Genomic DNA, 22,909 nt, shown 5'->3' with positions numbered 1-22,909 from the left:
TCGGGGACAGAGGGTGGCGCTTGGGGGGGGGAATTGTCATCGCGCCACTCCTTGGTGTGTGGAGTGCCTCAGGGTGTGATTCTCTCCCCGATGCTTTTTAACATCTTATGCGCCCCCTCCCCCAGCTTGTCTGGAGTTTTGGGCTGGGTTGCCATCAGTATGCCAATGACACCCAACTCTATCTGTTGATGGATGGCCATCCTGACTCGGCCCCAGACACACTGACCAGATGTCTGGAAGCTGTGGCTGGATGGTTACGTGGGAGCCGGTTGAAGTTAAATCCTTCAAAGACAGAAGTCCTCTAGCTGGGACGGGGCGATATGGGATTGAGGGGGCAACTCCCATCTCTTGCGGGGGTGCAATTAGTGCCAGCATCGTCCGTTAAGAGTTTGGGTGTAATCTTCGATACCTCCCTTTCTATGGAGGCGCAGATTACAGCTACAACAAAGGCGGCATTTTTTCATCTCCACTAAGCTAAGCAGTTGGTTCCTTATCTCTCTCGCACTGACCTAGCCACTGTGATCCACGCGACGGTCACCTCCAGACTGGATTATTGTAACTCGCTCCATGTGAGGCTGCCCTTGAGACTGACCCAGAAACTCCAGCGGGTGCAGAATGCCGTGGCGAGACTCCTTATGGGGTCTTCGCTGCGAGATCATATTCATCCGGTACTATACCAGCTGCACTGGCTCCCGGTGGAGTACAGGATCAGGTTTAAGGTGCTGGTTTTAACCTTTAAAGCCCTATACGGCCTAGGACCCTCATACCTATGGGACCGCATCTCCTGGCATGTCCCACAGAGAAATTTACGGTCTGCAAATAAAAACAACCTGAAGATCCCAGGCCACAGGGAGGTTAGGCTGGCCTCAACTAGAGCCAGGGCTTTCTTGTCTGTGGCTCCAATCTGGTGGAACGCTCTGTCACAAGAGACTAGGGCCCTGAGGGACCTGACATCTTTCCGCAGGGCCTGCAAGACAGAGCTGTTCCACCAGGCCTTTGGTCAGGGCGCAGCCGACTCCCTCCTCTGGCAATCTGCACAGAATTTTGCTTAATGGTTGCCATCAATTTGATTTTAATTAATTTTATAATGAATGTTTTTAGAATGTTGGATTATTTTGATTGTTTGTAGCCGCTCCGAGCCCAGCTTCGGCTGGGGAGGGTGGGATATAAATAAAAATTATTATTATTATTATTATTATTATTATTATTATTATTATTATGGCCCAGATCTATTTTTTCCAGGGCTAAGATGTTCAAGACAAGGCTAGAACATCTCTGATTGTCAAACCTGGCTCTTGTCAAGTCAGGGTGACAAGATTCTGGGAGTGAATCCAGGTTGGGTGAGATGAAGGAAAATCAAGGTAAGCTAGAAAGGGAAAGTATGGCAGGTTTATAGCAGCAAGCTGAGCTACACATGAACTATACAGGCTGGATCATAAACTTTGACCATCAGTAGATTTTGGGGGAGGGTGAATGATGTGCAGTGCCAGCCAGGAAAGTATCTATGACTGCAGCATGCAAGCTATGTTTGCTAATATAAAACAGCCTAAAACAGTGGTAAACTAAGAGCATGCTATAAAAAAAAAAGTTTTGAACTTGCCATAGGAAGTTTCTTACTCATAAGAGTAAGAAACCACTTGAAGGTGATATGTCTTGGTTCATGAGAGCAAGGGACAAGCTACTGATTGTTCCTATTTATATGTTTTATTAACTTTCTAGTTTGTTGTAGTGTTCATTCATATTAATGCTTTTTCAGTACATCTCTCTATATTAACACTTCTTCAGTACATCTCAATATAAATCATTACATGCTTCACCGGTTGGGTTTGAGAAAGTGAGGAAGATTTGCTCTTCGAGAGCCAACCGGGATGAACCATTGGAAATCCAATCCCCTGGGAACCGCAGCAATTTCCTGATTCGGCGTTTTATTTATTTATTTAGCCGTCTCATTTCTGGGTTTCAGATGGAAGACAAAAATAGACAGCTGCAGGAACGGCTTGAACTAGCTGAGCAAAAGCTGCAACAAACAATGCGGAAAGCTGAAACCTTGCCTGAAGTGGAAGCTGAACTGGCTCAGAGAATCGCAGCCCTGACTAAGGTATTGTACACTTGAGAGCAGGTGAATTTCAGAAACACGTTTTCCTCTAACATTGATTTTCATCCCTTTTCCCTTCCTTCAGCACCATCAGCAGCAATAAAACCCTGTTTTGGAGTGGACAAGATGATTCAACTTATTGGCACCGTAAATAAATACTAATTACACATACGACGTTATTTGCTTTAGCTTAATTTAATGTCAGAGGTATTGCTTCGTATTTCTTGTATGGCTTGAGTCCATTTCTCCCAAAATCCCAAAGGAGTTTATTTTATAATACTTTGTATTATAAAAGAGTTATGATTAATCCAATTCAGCTAAAAATCATGAACTTTATTTGCCATTGAACTTTTTCCATGATTTTCCACATCACATTAATCCAAAGAAACACAGTGATCACTTTCATTAAAACAGACCAAAAGAAAATAGACACTTTATTTTCCAGGCTCAGATGAATCAGGGTTGCATGAGAGCATAAGATGGATAGGAGAAATACCCAGTGGATTGTTCCTATAGGAAGCAGTATCACACAAGTTTCATGCAGATATACAAGTTGCCAGTTTGGATGATACACAAGTTCAAACAGAAAAGGCACATGTCAATCACATATATTCTGCTGGCTCTTCTTTACAATGCCTGAAACCACTCTTGTCTTGCCTCCCCACCCCCCACCCCTGTGGACTTAGGCTCTATTTCTATGCACACTTTGTTGGAAGTCCATTCCTCACTAAACTGATTGGCACTCAGTATCTGAATAAGGTGCAAATGCATTTACAGATGTGTTCTGGAACACAGTAATAAAATCTTTAATGGCATGTAAGAGAGAGAGAGATTTTTCATCAGTAACTCAGAAAAGTCACAAAAAATTGGAGGGTTTTTTTTAATGCTTCTCGGATTTCTTTTAAAAAACAAACCAAAAGACAATGGCTCGTTCCTGTGGGTATCTGTTCTAATGCTTTTTGGATGTGCACAGAGCCTAGAGCTTGCCAATCGGAAGGTTGGCGGTTTGAATTCCTGCGATGGGGTGAGCGCCCATTGTTCAGTCCCAGCTCCTGCCAACCTAGCAGTTCGAAAGCACGTCAAGTGCAAGTAGATAAATAGGTACCGCTCCGGCGGGAAGGTAAACGGCGTTTCCGTGCGCTGCTCTGGTTTGCCAGAAGTGGCTTTGTCATGCTGGCCACATGATCCGGAAGCTGTCTGCAGACAAACGCTAACTCCCTCGGCCTATAGAGCGAGGTGAGCACCGCAACCCAAGAGTCGTCCGTGACTGGACCTAACGGTCAGGGTTACCTTTACCTTTTTAAAGTAGTTTCATGGGTGAATATCTTCTTCCTTCATTAAGATTCCTTGTGAAGTTCAGAAAAAGTCACACCAAGCTAACAAAGTGATGTGTGAATGGGCCCTCCAATGCACACAGGTGGTTTTTTTTTTTTTAACTCTTTTCTGTACAGTAAGGAGCTCGGCATGTGGGAAGAAAATTATTAGATGTGTTTTCCTCCCACTCCCTCCATGGAACAAATGGAGAAATCTCCATGCACAGCAGCTCCAAAATGGAGCATGCACAATGCTGCCATATACTGAAATGTTTATGTGTCCAGTAGTCAGCTAATATAAGTGACATTAGAAAAGGAAGGTTGCCATGTTCATCCATGGGGTAGGTGGAGGGAAGACAAAAAAACCCAAACAGTATAGTAACCACTCTGTGATTATAAGTTGCATAGATTTCTAGCCTGTTTGAATGATCATTTCTGTATTGATGAGGAGAAGAAATGGGAAAAAAAATTCTTGTTCATAGGAATCCCAGTCCTTCTGTGTCTTTTCAGTTCTCTTCCTGTTAACTAGATATATATGATCTGTGTGTTCCATCTAGATTGTGTTGTGCAATTTATATCAGGAATTGAGTGAGACAGAATGTGTATGTTACTTAATTGAGGGCAAAACTACTATTTGGACAACAAGATCACAAGCAATGCAGCCAAATATAGCCAAAAATACATCTGTATCCATTGATGTCACTAGTGACCTCTTTTGAATGCCAAGCAAGAGCCTACTTGGTCTCAGCAATGCCAATCAGGGACCTTGTTTGCACTGCCTAGTGTGGGGGGAGGGGGTCAAAGGCAAGTTGCACTCTACATCCCAACTGTTTCAAGGCCCTTAACCCACTGCTAACTTCTCCCCAAATAGTTTTCTGGCCAACTCAGTTGCCAGCTTCATTGAAGCCAGCAGAGAGGGCAGAATAAGGGGAAATCAAGGGTCCTAGTGTATTACTGTTACTATGTTTTAAGTTCAGGCAAGCTAATCAACACAACTGACTTCTTTCCTAAAAACAGTGGATAAAAGCGAGAATAGACTTTACTGGAACCCTCCCCACAATTCGCTCTACTAAAAAGATGCTTAATGTATTGGGCTCAGAAATCCAGATTTTTTACTTCTGACACATTATTTTCTGTTGATCAATTTGTATAAGATTTCAAATGTTACATAGCAAGAAGAAAACTGACATCAATTTAAACTGGTCTAACACATATGAAATCTGAAATCTTGTTTTTCCCTCTGGTGCGATCAACAGTTCTTAGGTGATCACACTTACCCACTGATTACAGTTTTGGGGGCCGCCTTGATGTGGATACAGAAGAGATGTGCATGCAGTTTTGCCACTGATACTGAAGTCAATGGAGGAGTCCTTGAATATTGGGTGGGAGTTCACATAAGAACCTCCTGTACTAGGAAGTATTGGTAATCTGATAAAACTATAGCCATGTTATGAATTTTCTCATCTTATAACTACTCTATAGTAGGCTTGTGTTGTTCATAACATTGTGTTTCAAATAATAATAAATATATTATAAATGAATGAAGAATTCTAATTCAACTAAAGTAGACCTATTCTGCACCCCTAAATTTAAATATATATTGGATTGGATGTTGACTTAGTCATGCTTGAAGCAGCTTGAAGCACACCTTAAGTGCACTGGTTTTTAATGAGTCTGTCTAAGCATGATTAAGTCTGGAGCCAACTCATTCTTAGTATGTTTTTTGGAAGTTGCTTGCGACCAGTTTCTCAGTGAGTTCCAGGGAGAGGGAGTTCCTGAACGAAGAAGCAAAAGTGCAGCAAAACAAAAACAAGGAAGCATCCAATGGAAAAGACCAAAAGAAGTATCAAAGATGCTGAAGAGAAATGCACTTTTTATTAGTGCCCAACAAGTTTCAGCCCACTTCCTCAAGGGGTTTTATGTTTTCTTGTAAACAGCTCAAAAACATCCATGCTGAAATTGCTGCAAGACAAAACTCCTCAACGGTTCTTCCAAGGTTCCAGAGGGAGGGAATCATCATGTCTAGGATAGTGTTTCCTCCTTTTTTGCTAGGATACAAAAGGGATGAGTTACGCAGCTTGCCAGACTGGCATCTCCTTCCTCCTGCTTGCCTACTTTGTTTTTATCTCAATACCAGCAGTTTGGTTGCTCCTTCATAGTATCAGTTTCATAGTATTAATGCAGTCACGCTGAAGAGGAATGTCAATTTACAGACTATGTACCTCCTTTTTCAAGCAAGCAGTTCTCCCTAAATCAAAGCAAAAGCCAGTCATGAGGCCTAGCTTCTGATCTATATGCATGTATAGTGGATAACAGATTTCAGTCTCATACCCTCCAACATTTCTCTGATGAAAATAGGGACGTCCCATTCCTTGATAATTTTACTATTTATATTCCACACATCTTACTTGGTTGCCCCAGCCACTCTGGACAGCTTCCAACGTATATAAAAACATAATAAAACATTATTAAAAAACGTTTCCTATATAGGATCACCTTAAAACAGCTTGGGGGTCTGATAACTCCATACCCGCCAACATTTCTACAATGAAAATAGGGACACCCTAAGGAAAAGTGGGACATTCTGGGATCAAATCAGAAACCAGGATGGCTTCTCCAAATTAGTGATGTCCCTGGAAAATAGGGACACTTGGAGGGTCTGCAATCTTCATGTCCTGGGGAGGCTGTTAAACTTTCCCACTCTGAGAGATAAGGAGACAACACAGAAACTGAGTTTTTGGAAAATGATCAGGAGATTTATTAAAAATTGTGGGATAAGCAAATTATTAATGGAAAGATGTGCAAACACCAGCAAATGCAGAATGAATGCTCTTTGTCATTTAACCACCCCATAAACAAATCAGAATGAATGTTCAATAAAGACTGGACATAGTATAACCACCACATAAACGTTTTGCAACAAATCAGGATGAATCCTGAATACATAGGATGTCTGGAGGAGCCCTAATACTTAGTGTGATCCCCAATTTCAAAATGAGAATATTTTCAGCACTTTGCATCAAAATAACATCAACTCAATCAGCAAAGGAAACTGTGTTGAAGAAATATGCTCTGAAATTGTTGTGTTACTTAAGGGTAGTTTTTGTGCAACTCCAAAAATGAAATCTCTGTCTAGACACTAGAAGATAGCACCAGAAATCTGCTGGACTTACACAAAGTGCCCTAAAGGCATTCAAAGACCAATTAAATGGGACTCCAAAGAAGGAAGACAATCTAGACATTTTAACCCCAGAGAAGTTCAGTCATTGCATTAAAAACAGATGAGAGCAAAGTTTTCATCCTGAAGTGATAACATCTATAAGCATTTCAGAAGTGTACTTCATCCTATCCAGCTGTAGCCTCAACCCCAGGAAGCATTTTTTCATTGTTAATTTACACTCGGTATTGAGTGTTTTCAATCAGCCAACCCTGTGGATATTCTTGATGTGGCCTTAGTGTCACACTTTGGCCTACAAAGTATGATGATTCTATTTTTGAAACCTACCCAAATGATACCTTTGTTGACTTTTACCCAGGGATGAAGGAAAGAATGATGTTCAGTTGTGTCTTGCCTAAATCAGAAAACAGCACTTCATTGTCAACCTGGCTAAGAGGTCTTTTCCTCCCACCAAAGACTAGAAATGCTGTATCCATAACATAAGAATAACAGTGATACCAAGGATGCTGACCAGGATTGGCCAGGAATAGTTCTTATGTGCTAGGCAGTCTAGGAATGATAGTCTCCTGACAAGAAATGAATGGTCAGGACTCCACAGAGATACATGTGATCTTTCATGCTCCAACAGGATGCCATCAATAATAATAATAATAATAATAATAATAATAATAATAATAATAATAATAATAATAATATCTTTATTGTCATTGCCCCCTTCGGGGACAACGAAATTACTTGACTGCTCCATAAAAACACTAATTAAACAATACAGTATAATACAGCAAGGGAGATTAGATGACTTTCAAAGTCCGGGCTTCCCATTCAGGGCCGAGATCGCTCTGGAGAAGAAGCTGTTCTTAAGACGGCTCGTTCTTGTCTTCATCGTCCTGTATCTCCGTCCCGACGGCAAGAGCTCGAAGAGACAGTGACCAGGATGCGATGGATCTTTTACTATGTCCAGTGCCTTCCTATGGCACCTTGTGGCATAAACCTGCTCTAAGGTGGAGAGTGGGCAGCCAACAAGGCCCATAGCCCATAGCCAAGGTGGAAGAAGATTTATTTGCCTTTCGCCTAATGTCCCTAGTGGAAATAAAGTTAGCAGACTGGATCAGGTGACCAGTAGGCTTCCAACTGTGCAGGGTGAATGCTTCATTTTAAGGTAATCAAGTATTAAGTTTCAACCAATCAATATAAAGTGCCACTCCTACCCATGATCTAGAAGATCACAGAGTGCATATTGATGTAAATCAAGAACTGAAATGTTTCAGTCATTATTGGGTTTTACCTCAAAATGCAAAATCACAGGACTATAGTGTTAGAAAGGACCCTAGTGGTCACCTAGTCCAAGTCCCTGCAATGCAATTACCTCAACATGCAGTCTCCCATCCAATCTGAAACCAGACCAGACCTGGCTTAGCCTTTGCAAATGTGCTAGCAGTTTTATTGCTACACCACTATGTCTACCTTAGCTGCAATTTTGGTAATCAAAATCTTTTAGATGCAGTTTCTTGTGGCTATTGCTTTTGCCTGTAGGTTTTCAGTGTTGCAGTCAATAAGGGCCTATATGCCTTTGCTAAGGACAAAGAAATGTTGAGCCTCACCCTTTCTTCATCCTCACAGTAAATTTCTTCTGTAAGCTTCAGGGGGTATTTTTCTTTGTTCTTACTTAAACCATTTCTCCTCAAGGGAAAAAAAGTTGCACATATTGACCTTACATGATCAAGCCTTTGTGAGCCTTTGGTTCATGTGAATTCCCCTCAGCCCACCTGTTCTCCTCTTCCGGCTACAAAGAGGTGAAAAGAAGCTGTTGCTTCTGTTTTTAACTAACCACTGTTTAGCATTATATCCAGTCCCAAACAAACTGTCCTTAACTTTGAGTATGGTTTACTAAGACAGCCCAATTTCTGGCTTGTTTCAATAAACCATTGATAAGATTAATCACAACTTTGAGTTCAGACTAAACTTACTGCTATCCTGCAGTAAATTGTAATGGATGTGATTTCTGATGTCAGAAGGAGGAATAGGGAAGAGGGACCAAGGTGCTTTCTATGTTAAACCATGGTTTAGCGTTACATCTGAATGAGGCAACTGTGGGCTTGTAGAGCTCTTAACATTTTACCTGAATAGATGGGAGGTCTTTCTTTAAGCACACCTCTCAGCCAATTTACAGGTAAGAAAAAGTCCACTGTCAAACAAATTATCAGCTTCATTTTATGCTTGGAAAGGTGTTGAATCGTTGGATGAGACTTTATTATTAATATTAAATATTCATGTTGATCTGAGTGCTCTTTTTATCTTGTAGCATATACTGACACATTATAAAGAGTGTCTTCTCTTAATTTTGACTTTGGTCTTGTGAGTCGCCAAGCCAAATGCAGCCCATCAGCTACGTATGGTCATCTGCCTAGGGTACTGATAATCCTTCTGCTTTTGCTCTCTGCCTGGGACTGCAAAACAAAAACAGGGGAATTGCCAAAGACCTGGCAGACCCTAGTCCAGGTGGGCTGCATATGGCTGGGTGGGGTTGCAGGTTGTGCCCTACAATGTTTGCAATGAACTTTAATTTGGGCTGAAAGGGGTTAACTAGTCCAAAATCCAGAATTGGTCATACTCAGAATAGGCCCATTAAAATCAGTAGGCCTAAGTCAGCAATGTTCATTTATTTCAGTGGGTCTACTCTGAGTATGGCTAACAGGGATACAACCCATTATTCATTCTGGGTTAAATAAGGAGTAATTCACATTGAGGTTTTTTTAAAAGTCCATGGCGTTTGTTAATGGGACATGCAGTAAACATAGGTTCCATTGTGATACATTACCTAACTGAGCATTTGCTCAGATCGTTGTTCACTAAACTAAAGAGTGGCATAGCCAGACATAATTTGAGCAGCTTGTGGAACGACCAGACACCTGCTTTGCATTCACCACAAACTCAGTAACCCTTTCATAGGAAGCCCGGGAGAGTTATGATATTTCCTTTAGTTATATGCTTTCATATCTCTTAGGCAACCTACCATAACATTATTCTAGAGATGACTAACCAATTTGGTTTAGTATATTCTGTAACATAATATACATTGTTTTTGTTATGATAGATTGTAGGATGGTCTATTTAAAAAAAATAATAATAATTCTGGCATTGGCTCCTCAAAGTTGTGTTCTGGTCTTAAGTTTATCCAAATTCCAATCAGGCTTTATATTTGCCATAATTGCTTCAAGATCCCTCTATAGAGGAAGAGTAATTCTCACCAGCCAGCCATCACTAACCTGAAATTTCCATACCTAGGTTGTTAGCTTTTTTAGCATCCCATTGTTTTTAGTCCATCCGCATCAACTGCCTCATGTCACCCTATTGTAAGTGTGGTTTATTCTACATAAAATTCTGTCAGTTAAAGTATTAAATTTGCAATCACACTTTTCTTTTGAGCATTCTGTGCTGTGTTCTGTTCAGTGTTGGTGTCTTTAGTTCTGATTTTTCAATTTTGTCCCTCTCCTTTTCCTTGACTTGTTAGTCTGATCCAACCTCTTCTACCTCATCTGATGATTATCAATATGTTATGGAAGCTAAACTGCAAGAAATGATCTCCATACGTAGGAAGGTAGTCCTACTGGACTTTACTTTCTATTGCTAAATAGAATCCATCTAATTTTGTTTTCTTATTTTTAAGAACTCTTTTTTAAAAATTTATGTATTTCTTTTATTGATAATCAACCATTGTGTGGTTCAGTGCTTAAAGAGCTTACAATTTTATGATGGCAGGTTTGTGTTCAAACCATGCACAGTCTGCATGTTACATTTGGCTGATTTCATTGCTCATAAATAACTCCAATGTTTTGCTGGATGCTTGGATGTAACAGGCCTTTGTAGCTGACACATTTCAAGCAATGCTGTTCAGCTGCCTGTTTGAATAACATTTATTTTTGAAAACTAAGTTTGCAGTTAGTAGTAGCTTGCTTTACATTTTCTTTAAAACAAATTGACATTTTGGCTCAGAAAGCTCTTTAAGTTTCAAAGAAGCGTGTTTATTTATTTTTATATAGGCAGAAGAAAGGCATGGCAACATTGAAGAGCGCATGAGACACTTGGAGGCCCAACTGGAGGAGAAGAACCAGGAGCTTCAAAGAGTATGTGTATTGTTGATCATTTAATTTATAGTTTGACTCGTCTAAGCTAAATGTATCACGCTGTTTCACATAGTCCCCCTTATACCTAAAAAATGAGTCTCATGTCTAGAAGCTCAACTGGAAGAGAAGAATTAGAATTTCCCCTGGATTGCTTACATTTATTTATTTTTCGACTTGATGAATATGAACGGAACGATTATCAGCTATTGAATGTGCGCAAATGTTTGCTTCAGCAGTAGTGCTAATAAATTTTATCCTCTGGCAGTATTTGTTTTTGCTGTGCGCTACTGTACCACGGGTACTGTGACACAGGTGGCACTGTGGTCTAAACCACAGAGCCTAGGGCTTGCCGATTGGAAGGTCGGTGGTTCAAATCCCCACGATGGGGTGAGCTCCCATTGCTTGGTCCCTGCTCCTGCCAACCTAGCAGTTCGAAAGCACGTCAAAGTGCAAGAAGATAAATAGGTACCCCTCCGGTGGGAAGGTAAACGGCATTTCTGTGCGCTGCTCTGGTTCGCCAGAAGCGACTTAGTCATGCTGGCCACATGACCCAGAAGGTGTACGCCGGCTCCCTCGGCCAATAAAGCGAGATGAGCGCTGCAACCCCAGAGTCGTCCACGACTGGACCTAATGGTCAGGGGTCCTTTTACCTTTGCTGTACCAGGGTATTACTGTGGTTTCAGTTACAATAATCCACCACTCGTGTTTCACTAATGATGACATTTTAGATAACTTTGGAACCGCCCATTTTGTTTCCTTCATACTTTACTGAAGGCAAGGCAAAGAGAAAAAATGAATGAAGAGCACAACAAGAGATTATCAGATACTGTGGACAGACTTTTGACAGAATCTAATGAGCGCCTGCAGCTACATTTAAAAGAGAGAATGGCAGCATTGGAAGAAAAGGTAAAATGAGCAAAACAAATGGTTCATATCCAATGGTAGTCATGCTCAGAACAGAATCAATGGATCAGCCTAAGAAGAAATGTACTAAGCTGCCGTTTGCTTAGAGTATTGGCCCATCTAGCTCAATACACTCTGAGTGTATGACCCAATTGAATATCATCCCATACTTACCTTGATTTGTATTTTTGGTTTTTTTTCTGTTCTTGATACTATGGGGGAAAGCAAATAAATGCTTAAGGCATGATCCCTTGCTCATCAATTCTTCCCATTCCTTTCCTGTATGTGAAATCCTCACTGACTTTCCTTCCTGCCAGCTCTCTTCAAAACTCAATGGAGCTACTCATGTACTCATTGGTACTTGCAGTACACAGACTGGGCCATGTGCTTAATGTTTAAAATGTCAATCCTGTGTTGATGGTAAAATGTCAGTCCAAAATTGATGCCGTCTGATAGCTATCAGTGTTAATAACAGAACTTTTAACATATTCATAAAAGGATACTCAATACTTGTTATTACGATAGGAAGCATGAAAAAATTGCAGATTCTGCAGAAATGTGTTTTATTTTGCTGTAATTTGTCTCTACTTTTGATCTTTTCTCTTTCTTAGAATGTTTTAATACAAGAATCAGAAAGCTTTAGAAAGAACTTGGAAGAATCATTACATGATAAGGTATTCTTTCTTTCCTACCTGCATTCACCTTTATTTTAAAAAGCAACTGATTACCAAAAAAGAAGTAGTAATCTTCAGAATTCAAAACCTGAAAATGTCCCTAAAGATAATGGAACCTAGGGTTGTATCCAACTAAGATGCTGCAAGAGGAACAACTTATAGAATCATAGAATCATAGAGTTGGAATAGACCACAAGGGCCATCAAGTCCAACCCCCTGCCAAGCAGGAAACACCATCAGAGCACTCCTGACATATGGTTGTCAAGCCTCTGCTTAAAGACCTCCAAAGAAGGAGACTCCACCACACTCCTTGGCAGCAAATTCCACTGTTGAACAGCTCTTACTGTCAGGAAGTTCTTCCTAATGTTTAGGTGGAATCTTCTTTCTTGTAGTTTGGATCCATTGCTCAACTTCTACTTGTGCAAGGGATTCTCTCTTTCCACGCCCAGTGGCGTCACAACAGGGAGTGGGGGGGCAGAACGCCCAGGTTCCATGTCTGCGGGGTTGACAAGAAGTCACCCCGTGGTGGCTCGTGGTGGCACGAGCAGCCATCACGCAGCCACAGCCACATGTGGAGGATTCTCCATTCGCTGCTGCAGCTGCGAGCAGAGGATCCCGGTGCCAGTGGCAAACCACTAAGTACAGCGCATGTGCGGTGTTGCACGCATGCGCTGTACGTAGCGACACTGCACATGTGCTGTATAGCGGTTTGCCATTGGCGCCGCTCCAGTGCCGTACAGACAGTGCCGGGATCCTCTTCTCATGGCTGCAGCCGCGAACGGAAAACCCTCCGTTTGTGGCTGTAGTGGCGACGAAGGGATGCCGGCACCGTCTGTACAGTGCTGGAGCGGTGCCAGCAACAAACCACTATACAGCGCATGTGCGCCATTGCTACATACAGTGCATGCGTCATACGTAGCGATGCTGCACATGTGCCCTACGTAGTGACACCTGCCCCGGGTGTCCCAACACCTTCCTTCACCCCTGCCCATGCCTCCCTTTGTGTACCCCTTGCACCTCCTCTGTCGGGATCTCCGCTCAGCCAAGCTGATAAAGCTCATTTTCTTTCCCCGAGTCCTTCAGAATTGCCTCCCGACGAATAACGACCTGAGCCTTTGATAAGGCTCCAAGGCATGTTCCATTCAGCAGAGTTTCAAGCACAGGAAATAGATGAGAGGTTTGAGCTACATTGTAAAGAGTTTATTTCTAAGCTACGCAGTCAGAAAAGACATCCTCTCTCTATGAAAGCAGAGAGGAGCAACTGAACAAAGGATCAAAGGAAACCACTAACGTCACATCCCGTCTCCCCTCCTGTGAGACTTCCCACAGTCTGGAAGGTCTCTGGAATGTAAACAGAGTCCTGTGACTCCAAGCAGCTGCACAGTGATAAGAACAGAAACAAACACCCTCTATATCTGATAGGGAGCTCCCTCAACCCTCCAAATCAGATTGCAGGGGGTGCAATGGAAGGAGAAGGTGGAGAAGTTTCATTGTGTGAGTAATTAAACTGGACAGTGCTATTGTTCACACATCCAAGTGAAGATATGAGAGAGCTACATGCCACACAGCATCAACATTCAGCCATACACTACAGAACCATCAACTCTGTAGGCTGCAACCCTCCGCACATTTCTCTGGGAATGAGCCCCAATGAATGCAACTTACTTCCAAGTGAGCATGCGTCAAATTAGGCTGTACACGTCAAGTAGTGTTCATTGGCCTGCTGATAATATTTATGGACCCTAGTGCAGGCATGAATTGCCCCCACAAAATATGTGGGCTGGACCCATTTGGTTGAATGAAAGACTTTCCCCCAAACTGCCACATTCTTTTGTAAGTACCTCCTTCCCCACCCTAGAGATGCATTTTGATTGCTCTGTTTCCATAGAGTGCTCAGTTCTGGGTGGTCAATGGCCAGAAACTTATTGAGGACATGAGTCTTGAGCTTTTGGCCCCACATCTACCCAATCCTGACAGTCATATTAAAAATAGCATCAAAATTGCCCTTTGCAAGTCAACACAGCTTAACCCATGTACCACTGATTTAATGAACCAGTCAAATTCATTACAAACATTTATAACAAATGCCATTTTTCTAATTCTTTACCAACCTACAGCCAGTAGATAACATAAATTCAACCAATCATATTTAAGTAAGCAGAAAGTAATTTTGCTAGGTATCAGATTAAATAGAAATAGAAGGAGTGGAACGGGAAAGAATTGTGGCTGAGCCCTGAGTCTAGGGGCAAAATAACTGTTAATACGTGATATCAGAACCAAACATGAAGGGAAGAAATTGTAGACAAAGACATTTTTTAATTTGGCTGCCATTTGTTCCTAAAAAGAGAATTTTCAGAAGGAATGGATGGGATTAGACTTCTGACTATGACTCATGAGCTCCTTGTTGCTTCATTTGTTTATTTTAATAATTTGTTGGCCACATTCTGTTCCAAAGAATGGTACCCGAAGCAGTGTGTTTCCTTCCAATTATGCTTATCCCCACATTTTGTCTATACTTGTTGTCAGGAAGAGACTGAATCTTTTTTGGGGGTGGGGAGAATGTCATATTTAGCATTTATGGAATGTAAATAACTGTTGCCTATATGTATTTTGTGCAGTTGAAAAATATGTTTCCAGAATTTAGTCATGTATTTGCATTTATAGCCTGCCTCACCCCTCACCCCCCGAAGAGCTCAAGACATGCTTGCCCCATGTTTTGTCCTCCTAACAACCCAGTGAGCTAGGATAGGCCAAGAGAGAGTGGATGACCCAAGATTCTTCAGTTTTCTTCTTGTCCTGAGTGGGGATTTGAACTGGAGTCTTCCTAGCCCTAGTCTGACACTCTAAATTATTATTATTATAACCACCATACCATGCTGCCGCCCCCTCCTTTTTACATTTTATTAGCTAAAAGTACAGAATAAGTGGCACAGCAGAAGGATGCTATGATTCTTCCTGATACCAAGAACAAGTGGGGGCAGGTTTCAAGGGAAGAGGTAGATCCTATTTTCCCAACATCGTACCCTCCAGATGTTTCATACAACAATTTCCATCAATCAGTGCAGCACAGCCATGATAGCTGCTCCTTAAGGGAGTTCAGTGAGCTGGATCTGGACCTTATTCATACTTAGAGTAGAATACTGAAATTGATTCTTTTAAAAGGACTATTCCAAACCTAAGTCTGGATCCGAGCCAAATGATTTAGTATATAAAATCCTGTGCATTTTTCTTTGACTGCTTTCGTTGAAAATTCAAGCTGCGTTTTTTTTCCCATTTTCAATAGAGAAGTGTCTAGATTCCTGTTGTTGTTCTTACTATAGTAATTTAGGAATAGTTTCTTGCTTATGCAGTTCACCCCTGTTCCTTGAGGGCTAGTGGTTTTATCATGCTAAACTGAGCTCAAACTGCTGTACTAGACCTTTTTTTAAAAATTAGGGGAAGTGTTCTTTGTCCTCGATCCTGTTATTTGTGACTGACTCATAAGAACAAGTAAGAAACAATTGATTCGAATCTGATGGTTTTCAGTGTGCCTCAATGGCAACTAACGTTAGCTGGATTTATGTATTTGTTGCAAAGTGTAATTCTTTTAAGAACTCTGTACAGTCAAACCCCGGTTCTCGAACTTAATCCGTTCCGGAAGCCCATTCGGCTTCTGAAATCTTCAACAACTGAGGCATGGCTTCCGTTTGGTTGCAAGAGCTTCCTGCACTCAAGCAGGAAGCCACGTTGGACGTTTGGCTTCCAAAAAGCGTTCGGAAACCAGAGCATTTACTTCCAGGTTTTCGGCATTTGGGAGCTAAAATGCTCCAAAACAGAGGCGTTCAGGAGCCGAGGTTTGACTGTATAAACTTTAAAAATGCAAAGAAGGAATGCAAAATTGGTGAAAACTGGAATCTTTGGGATGTATTTATGGTCTTCCATTTGTTATGTTTGGCATCGCTAAAAATCACCAATGATTAGTTTGTCTAGCTAACAAAGGAATTTTTTTCTACTATTCTCCCATTAATAATTTATTTTTCATATTGTAAAAATATCTATAGACGTGTTTTGTTGGGCCATTTAAAATGATTAGTTGGTTTGTTGCAACTTTAACCTTAATAAGTAATGCTAGTCAATAAGTAATGAGTCTAACAAATTACTTATTTAACAAATATTAGTTTTAATGAAAATAATATTTTTACAACCCCTTGCTAGGCTGATACAATGTAAGTTGGTACTTTGTTGCTGAGAAGCTTAATGTTATTAATTTTGATAAATGTAAGTTTTGATATAAAAACATTGTTGACTTCTTATTATTATCATTATTATTATTTTCAGGAAAGATTGGCAGATGAAATAGACAAGCTGAGAGTTGAACTTGACCAGTTGAAAATAAGAGCAGGTTCTTTAATTGATCCCACGTTGTCAAGGTAGCCTAAGAAAACCATAATATTTTCTTAATTTTAATATATTTAAAATCATACTATGTTGAAAATACTGTTTGCAGTTCACCATCCACCATGTGTTGCAAGCAGCCTTTGAAAATGTTATCATTTTAATCATTGTCATTTTCTAAGGCACTGGGTGAAGTGCTTCCTTTCATAACTGCCAATGGGAAATCTGCTTTAGGCATTTATAGGTTGTTTTACGTGGGTTTTGAGAAAGTGGTGGCAGGAAGAGCAATGGACAAATAAGTCTATGCTTAAATTCAGATGTGATGAATATTACATTAATTCTCCTGATTATAATGCTAGCACATCTGTCCCATTTTCTAATGTTCCTTTCATGTTGCAGTACCTGTTGCATTAGGGAACCTGTAGCATTTAGTGCTAACGTTCATTCACACCAGTGGTCATGGTGTGACACACAGTGAATGTCGCTGGACAAGGTTGATGCTCCCCCATTCATCCTTTCACATGTGTGCTTCTGTTTCTCCATTACATCCCCATGAAAACAGCAGAAAGAACTGCATGCCAGTGTACCACCCCCAATTTTGTCCCTTCCATGATTTTCTGGGTTAAGGGGCTGCAAAGTGATTTTTTTCTAGTAACAGGTAGGTAGCCGTGTTGGTCTGCCGTAGTCAAAACAAAATTTTAAAAATTCTTCCAGTAGCACCTTAGAGACCAACTAAGTTTGTTCTTGGTATAAGCTTTCGTGTGCATGCACACTTCTTCAGATACACTGAAACAGAAGTCACAGTGAGAGGTTGGGGAGGGGTATTGCTCAGAAGGGTGGTGGTAATGGGTGGTTGGCTGATAGGTGTGGTAAACCAGTTGACAACTGCAATTGGTCTTACAGGAAAAAGCAAGGGGTGAGATGGATTCTTATCTTATCTCATTATACATGTGGACTCTTCTCTCATTATACATGATAAAGCTATTTTTAGCCATCTCACCCCTTGCTTTTTCCTGTAAGACCAATTGCAGTCGTTAACAGTCAACAGGTTTACCACACCTATCAGCCAACCACCCATTCCCACTACCCTTCTGAGCAATACCGCTCCCCACCCTCTCACTATATATAAGGGTCTGGTGACTTCTGTTGCAGTGCATCTGAAGAAGTGTGCATGCACATGAAAGCTCATACAAATAACTAACTTAGCTGGTCTCTAAAGTGCTGCTGGAAGGATCCCCCCTCCCCCCGAATCAAATAACATGGAAGTGAGTACTAAACATGCACCATATGCCACTGGTTTTCAGGAAATGGCTTTTATGTCCTGTGACAGTTCACATGCAACTCAGAAATGAACAATTATGGAAATGGAATAAACTTCATGTAAATGCAGCCTGTTTCTGATTTGCATGACTTTTATATACAGTTACCCATAAGTCTGTTCTGCTTCATCTCCACATTAAGTTTTATTTCAATCTGGGGGAGGGGGAAAGATCACATTTCAAGTGTATATTTAAGTGTGTCTTTTAAAATGTATCTTCTCTCAAAATACACCCTTGTAAATTATGAAACTTTTGAGCTGAGAATTATGCAAACGCTAGTGGGAAACTTAAGCTTCATCCAAGAGTTGTTCATTTGATCTTGAATCCTTGTTGATTTCAACCCAAATCTTGCCAGTTCAAGTTTCATTGCTCTCTCCACACCACATTGACTCTCAGGGAAACATGTGTCATTTTGAGTTTTGCTGATTCTTTCTAGTTTCCATTCAGATACATCACAGAGCTTTATTACTCTCTTAGGATTTCAGGAAATCACCCAAAATTGTTTTCTTTATGTATAGAATGAAATTTCATAGGATGAACGTCTCCGCACATTGTAAAACAGTTGATAAATTATTGATTCTTTAATATATTTTTTACAGTTTGGCTTATTTAGTTGCATCTGCTAATTCGTGTGCTGCAACTGTTTTTCAGACCACATCTTGATTCATCAGCAGAGCTGAGGTACTCTGTGAGCTCCCTAGTTGATAGCCAACCTGATTATAGGTCTACTAAGGTGATAAGAAGACCTAGAAGAGGCCGTATGGGAATCCGGAGAGACGAACCAAAGGTTTATCTTGTTCTTTGTTTATTAAAAGCAGTGCTCCTATTATAGTAATGGAAATGGATAAGTTTTAGCCATAGTGGTCCAAGGAGTCTAGATGATCAGTGATAGAGGCACAACATTCACTGCTGCTCAGGAAGATTGGCTTGGTAAGGAGGAACAGTACTCCAGCCAAGGCCCTGCCTCAAGGCCATTCCTCTTTCTGGAAAGTGACTCTTGTACAAGTGGCCTGAGAAAACTAAAAGGTGTTAATCAATGTTTCAACGTGCTAGGCTTACTGTTTTTAATTTCTCTCAAAATTAACATTTGGAATGAGGCTGATTGGTATGCATTTCTTTCCAATTAGGTGAAATCCCTTGGAGATCATGAATGGAGCAGAAGTCAACCGATGGGTGTTCTGAGCAGCCATCATTTTGAGAGTGACACTGAAATGTCTGACATTGATGATGACGACAGAGATACGATATTTAGCTCCATGGATCTTCTGTCACCAAGTGGACATTCGGATGCCCAAACCCTTGCTATGATGCTTCAGGAACAACTGGATGCAATCAACAAAGAAATCAGGTACTTGTACATCACCAAAAAGCAGAGAGCTTTCTCATCCCAGGGAACAAATCGTGGAAATGCTTGCAATAAATAAAATGGGTTTATTCACATGCATCTGGCTGGTCTCTGAGGGAAGCAGAACAACCAACTTAGGTGGAATTTTATTCATATCAGCAGTGCAACCCTGAAACACATATTATGTATTTTTCAAAAGAAAAGGCAAATGTGTATATAGGTTTAAGAGAATTTGTATACAGCTTTATTGTCAACAAAACCAGTAGGCATTTAATGTCTCCCCAAAAGTAGACCCTTTAGTTCAGCTATGTTCATGTAATATACAGCCATAAGAGACAACTACGCAATACCTTTCGGCCCCTTAACATTTCAACTATTTGTTGTGTAGGTTTTCCACCTTTCAAGGTGGAATGTTTCAGCTGTGGTGAACCTTTGAAGCCATTTAAGCAGCTGATTCTACAGAATTGCTAAATCAATTGAAATAGATGCTTTGAATACAATGTACATCATTATAATGTTTGACATTTTTTTTTATTTTTTTTATTTTGCTGGAAGCCACCCAGAGTGGCTGGGGAAACCCAGCCAGATGGGCGGAGGTATAAATAATAAAATTATTATTATTACTACTATTATCTTCTTATTTAAAGCTCACCGATGGGTCTCCAACATGATGTACTGGAGAAGCCTATGTCATTTGTGAAAAGCACCTTATTAAACTGTTGCCAGGGACCAGGGCAAGGAAGCAATTTGCTGTACAGTGGTACCTCTGGTTATGAATGCTTCTGGTTAGGAACGCTTCAGGTTACAAGCTCTGCTACTGGAGAAGCCTATGTCATTTGTGAAAAGCACCTTATTAAACTGTTGCCAGGGACCAGGGCAAGGAAGCAATTTGCTGTACAGTGGTACCTCTGGTTATGAATGCTTCTGGTTAGGAACGCTTCAGGTTACAAGCTCTGCTAACCCGGAAGTAGCTGCTCCTGGTTGCAAACTTTGCCCCAGGGTGCGAACAGAAACCGTGCACGCAGCAGGAGGCCCCATTAGCAAAAGCGTGGGTCAGGATAAGAACGTTTTAGCTTAAGAACAGACCTCTGGAATGAATTAAGTTCATAACCAGAGGTACCACTGTACTGGAATATCACTCACATGACATTAGCTGTTTTAATTCTGCTGCCTCCCAATTCATGTTTATAGGTTAATCCAAGAGGAAAAAGAATCAACGGAATTGCGTGCTGAAGAAATAGAAAATAGAGTAGCCAGTGTAAGCCTAGAAGGCTTAAACCTGGCCAGAGTCCATCCTGGCACATCTATTACTGGCTCCATTACAGCTTCCTCCCTTGCAAGCTCTTCTCCTCCAAGTGGGCATTCTACTCCGAAACTCACTCCCCGCAGCCCAGCCAGGGAGATGGATCGTATGGGCATCATGACACTGGTAAGAAAATGTACAAATACAGTTTTGTGCTGATCGTTTCATTTATTTTATTACTTCTCTAAATAAGATTTTTTTCCCTATAGCTTGTTTCTTTTCCTGCTCATTTATTTATTTGCCTATTATTATGTTTTTGTCTGTGGTAGAATCACGTTGACCATTAATACAAAATTCAATAAGACTTCATATAGGGCCATTGCCAGTGTTACACAAGATACAGTAAACAATAAAAAATAGTAATGAAATGAATTCGTGGGTTGCTGGGATAAGCACTCTTCATTATGTTTCCAGTCAGTGCTCCAGAAAGCTGTTGATACCAAACAATGAAAAGTTTTGCGGCCCTTTAAAGACTTAACAAATTTATGATGGCATTCGTGTGAGAATCCTTAAGTGCTTTTCCTAATAAAAGGACTTCTCGGATATATCATGTCTGTTTGCACAGTGTAAGGAGGCAGAATCCGGTGCTAGGCCTTGGTGGCTGTGCTGTAAAAAGACTATAGGGTGGGGAGTCCAGCTGAAGCTGATGAAAGGCACCCCACACCACTGAGGTCACCTGAGCTTCAAGTGACAACAACGAATCCAGAAATATCCCTAATCTGTGAACCTGCTCCTTCAGAGGGAGTGTAACCCCATCAAGAGGAGGCAACCTTCTAGCCATCCCAGTCTAGGGGACTGCTCACTAACAGTGCCTCAGTCGGAGTGCCTCAGTCTTAACTGGATTTAGCTTCAGTTTTTTGGCTCTTATCCAGTCCATTACCAATGATCCAGCACATCCACTCCCTCACCTGCAGATATAAAGGAGAAATAGAGTTGTATGTCATCAGTGTATTGCTGACAGCATACTCCAAGCCCCTCGATAACCCCACTCAGCAGTTTCATGTAAACGTTAAACAGCATAGGGGATAAAATCAAACCCTGAGGAACCCCACATTGAAGGCTCCATGGGGCTGGAGAATACTCCCCAAGCAACACCCTCTGGAAACAACTATCCAGGTAGGACCAGAAACACCACAAAGTGGTGCCACTCACCCCCAACTCAGACAGCTGATCCAGAAGGATACCATTGTCAATTGCATCGAAAGCTGCTGAGGGCTTGAGGAGAATTAACAGGGGCACATCTCCCTGTCTCTCTCCCAACAGAGGTCCTCATACAGGGTGACCAAAGTAGTTTCTGTGCCAAAACCAGGCCTAAACCCTGACTGAAATGGATCTAGAAAATCAGTTTCCTCCAAGAGTACCTGGATTTGGTCTGCGAGCACCCATTCAAGAACCTTGCCCAAGAAGGAGATATTAGCAACTGGACAGTAGTTGGTTAGGTTTTCTGAATCCAGGGAGGGTTTCTTGAAGGAGTGGTTTTACCACTGCCTCCTTCAAGCAGGCAGGGACCACCCCCTCTCACAAGGAGACATTAATCACCTCCCTAGCCCAGCCTGCTGTCCCCTCCCTGCTAGATTTTACCAGCTCAGGGTCCAGGGTGCTAGTGGTCACTCTGACCAATTCAAACACCTTGTCCACATCCTTGACCCTTACTAACTGAAAGGCATTGAATGGATGAACTTCCATTTACAAGTTTGATACAAGATTCCCAACTCTGGTTTGCAAGGGGTTCTTCAAGCCATAGTTTTGCAGTTTGGATATCATGGCCAGCTATGGTTTGTCAAAAGTCAGGAAGTTACTATTAAAGTAGAATGCATGGGAGAAGGAAGGGAAGGAAAAGAAGGTGGAAGCCTACTACAGAGTTCATTCATGACATCCAAATCAACTCCTGGTATTGCAACAGCAAAACAGAGTCACAAGAAGGCTTTATTAAAGACTGGTGGGGTGGTACCAGAGCTTTTCTTCAGCTGCAACTCACCAGAATTCAGTTCCAGCACCTCTCAGGTGAGCACCATTGCCATCATAATAGAACAAGGAAGATGATGAGTTCTAGAAAAATAGCACTGGATGGTACTACATGAGGACAGAACTTAATTTGCTGCATGGCAACAAATGCGACTTAAGGCAGCCCTGCTTTTCCTGCTGCAGTTAAAATAGCAGCATAAGATCTAACTGCAAATAAAAAGATTCAAGTATGTCTGTGGAGTTGGTTCCAGAGAAAACTAAGCAGAATTCTCATCATACAGTGGGACTTTCTTGAGTCCTTCCCCCATCTACTACA

At 41.3% G+C, this 22,909-nt stretch overlaps 1 protein-coding gene across 12 annotated transcripts in view; it reads left to right on the top strand.

The window, feature by feature from the left end:
• PPFIA2 (PTPRF interacting protein alpha 2) overlaps nucleotides 1-22,909 on the top strand; it is a 298,064-nt gene that overhangs the window by 214,274 nt on the left and 60,881 nt on the right. For 10 of the 12 annotated variants that reach the window (XM_082240942.1, XM_082240945.1, XM_082240943.1 and 7 more), the window contains 9 exons: nucleotides 1,964-2,098; nucleotides 10,098-10,184; nucleotides 10,627-10,710; nucleotides 11,485-11,616; nucleotides 12,225-12,287; nucleotides 16,605-16,696; nucleotides 18,632-18,767; nucleotides 19,108-19,328; nucleotides 20,517-20,754. In XM_082240942.1, coding sequence (XP_082097068.1) covers nucleotides 1,964-2,098; nucleotides 10,098-10,184; nucleotides 10,627-10,710; nucleotides 11,485-11,616; nucleotides 12,225-12,287; nucleotides 16,605-16,696; nucleotides 18,632-18,767; nucleotides 19,108-19,328; nucleotides 20,517-20,754 — 1,188 coding nt within the window. The remainder of the gene's footprint in view (nucleotides 1-1,963; nucleotides 2,099-10,097; nucleotides 10,185-10,626; nucleotides 10,711-11,484; nucleotides 11,617-12,224; nucleotides 12,288-16,604; nucleotides 16,697-18,631; nucleotides 18,768-19,107; nucleotides 19,329-20,516; nucleotides 20,755-22,909) is intronic. The other 2 variants (XM_082240947.1, XM_082240944.1) reach the window with 1 other exon arrangement.

Source organism: Podarcis vaucheri, assembly GCF_965113315.1.
Source record: "Podarcis vaucheri genome assembly, chromosome: 10".
NCBI classification, from domain to species: domain Eukaryota; kingdom Metazoa; phylum Chordata; class Lepidosauria; order Squamata; family Lacertidae; genus Podarcis; species Podarcis vaucheri.
This window is presented reverse-complemented; position numbering and strand designations above follow the sequence as displayed.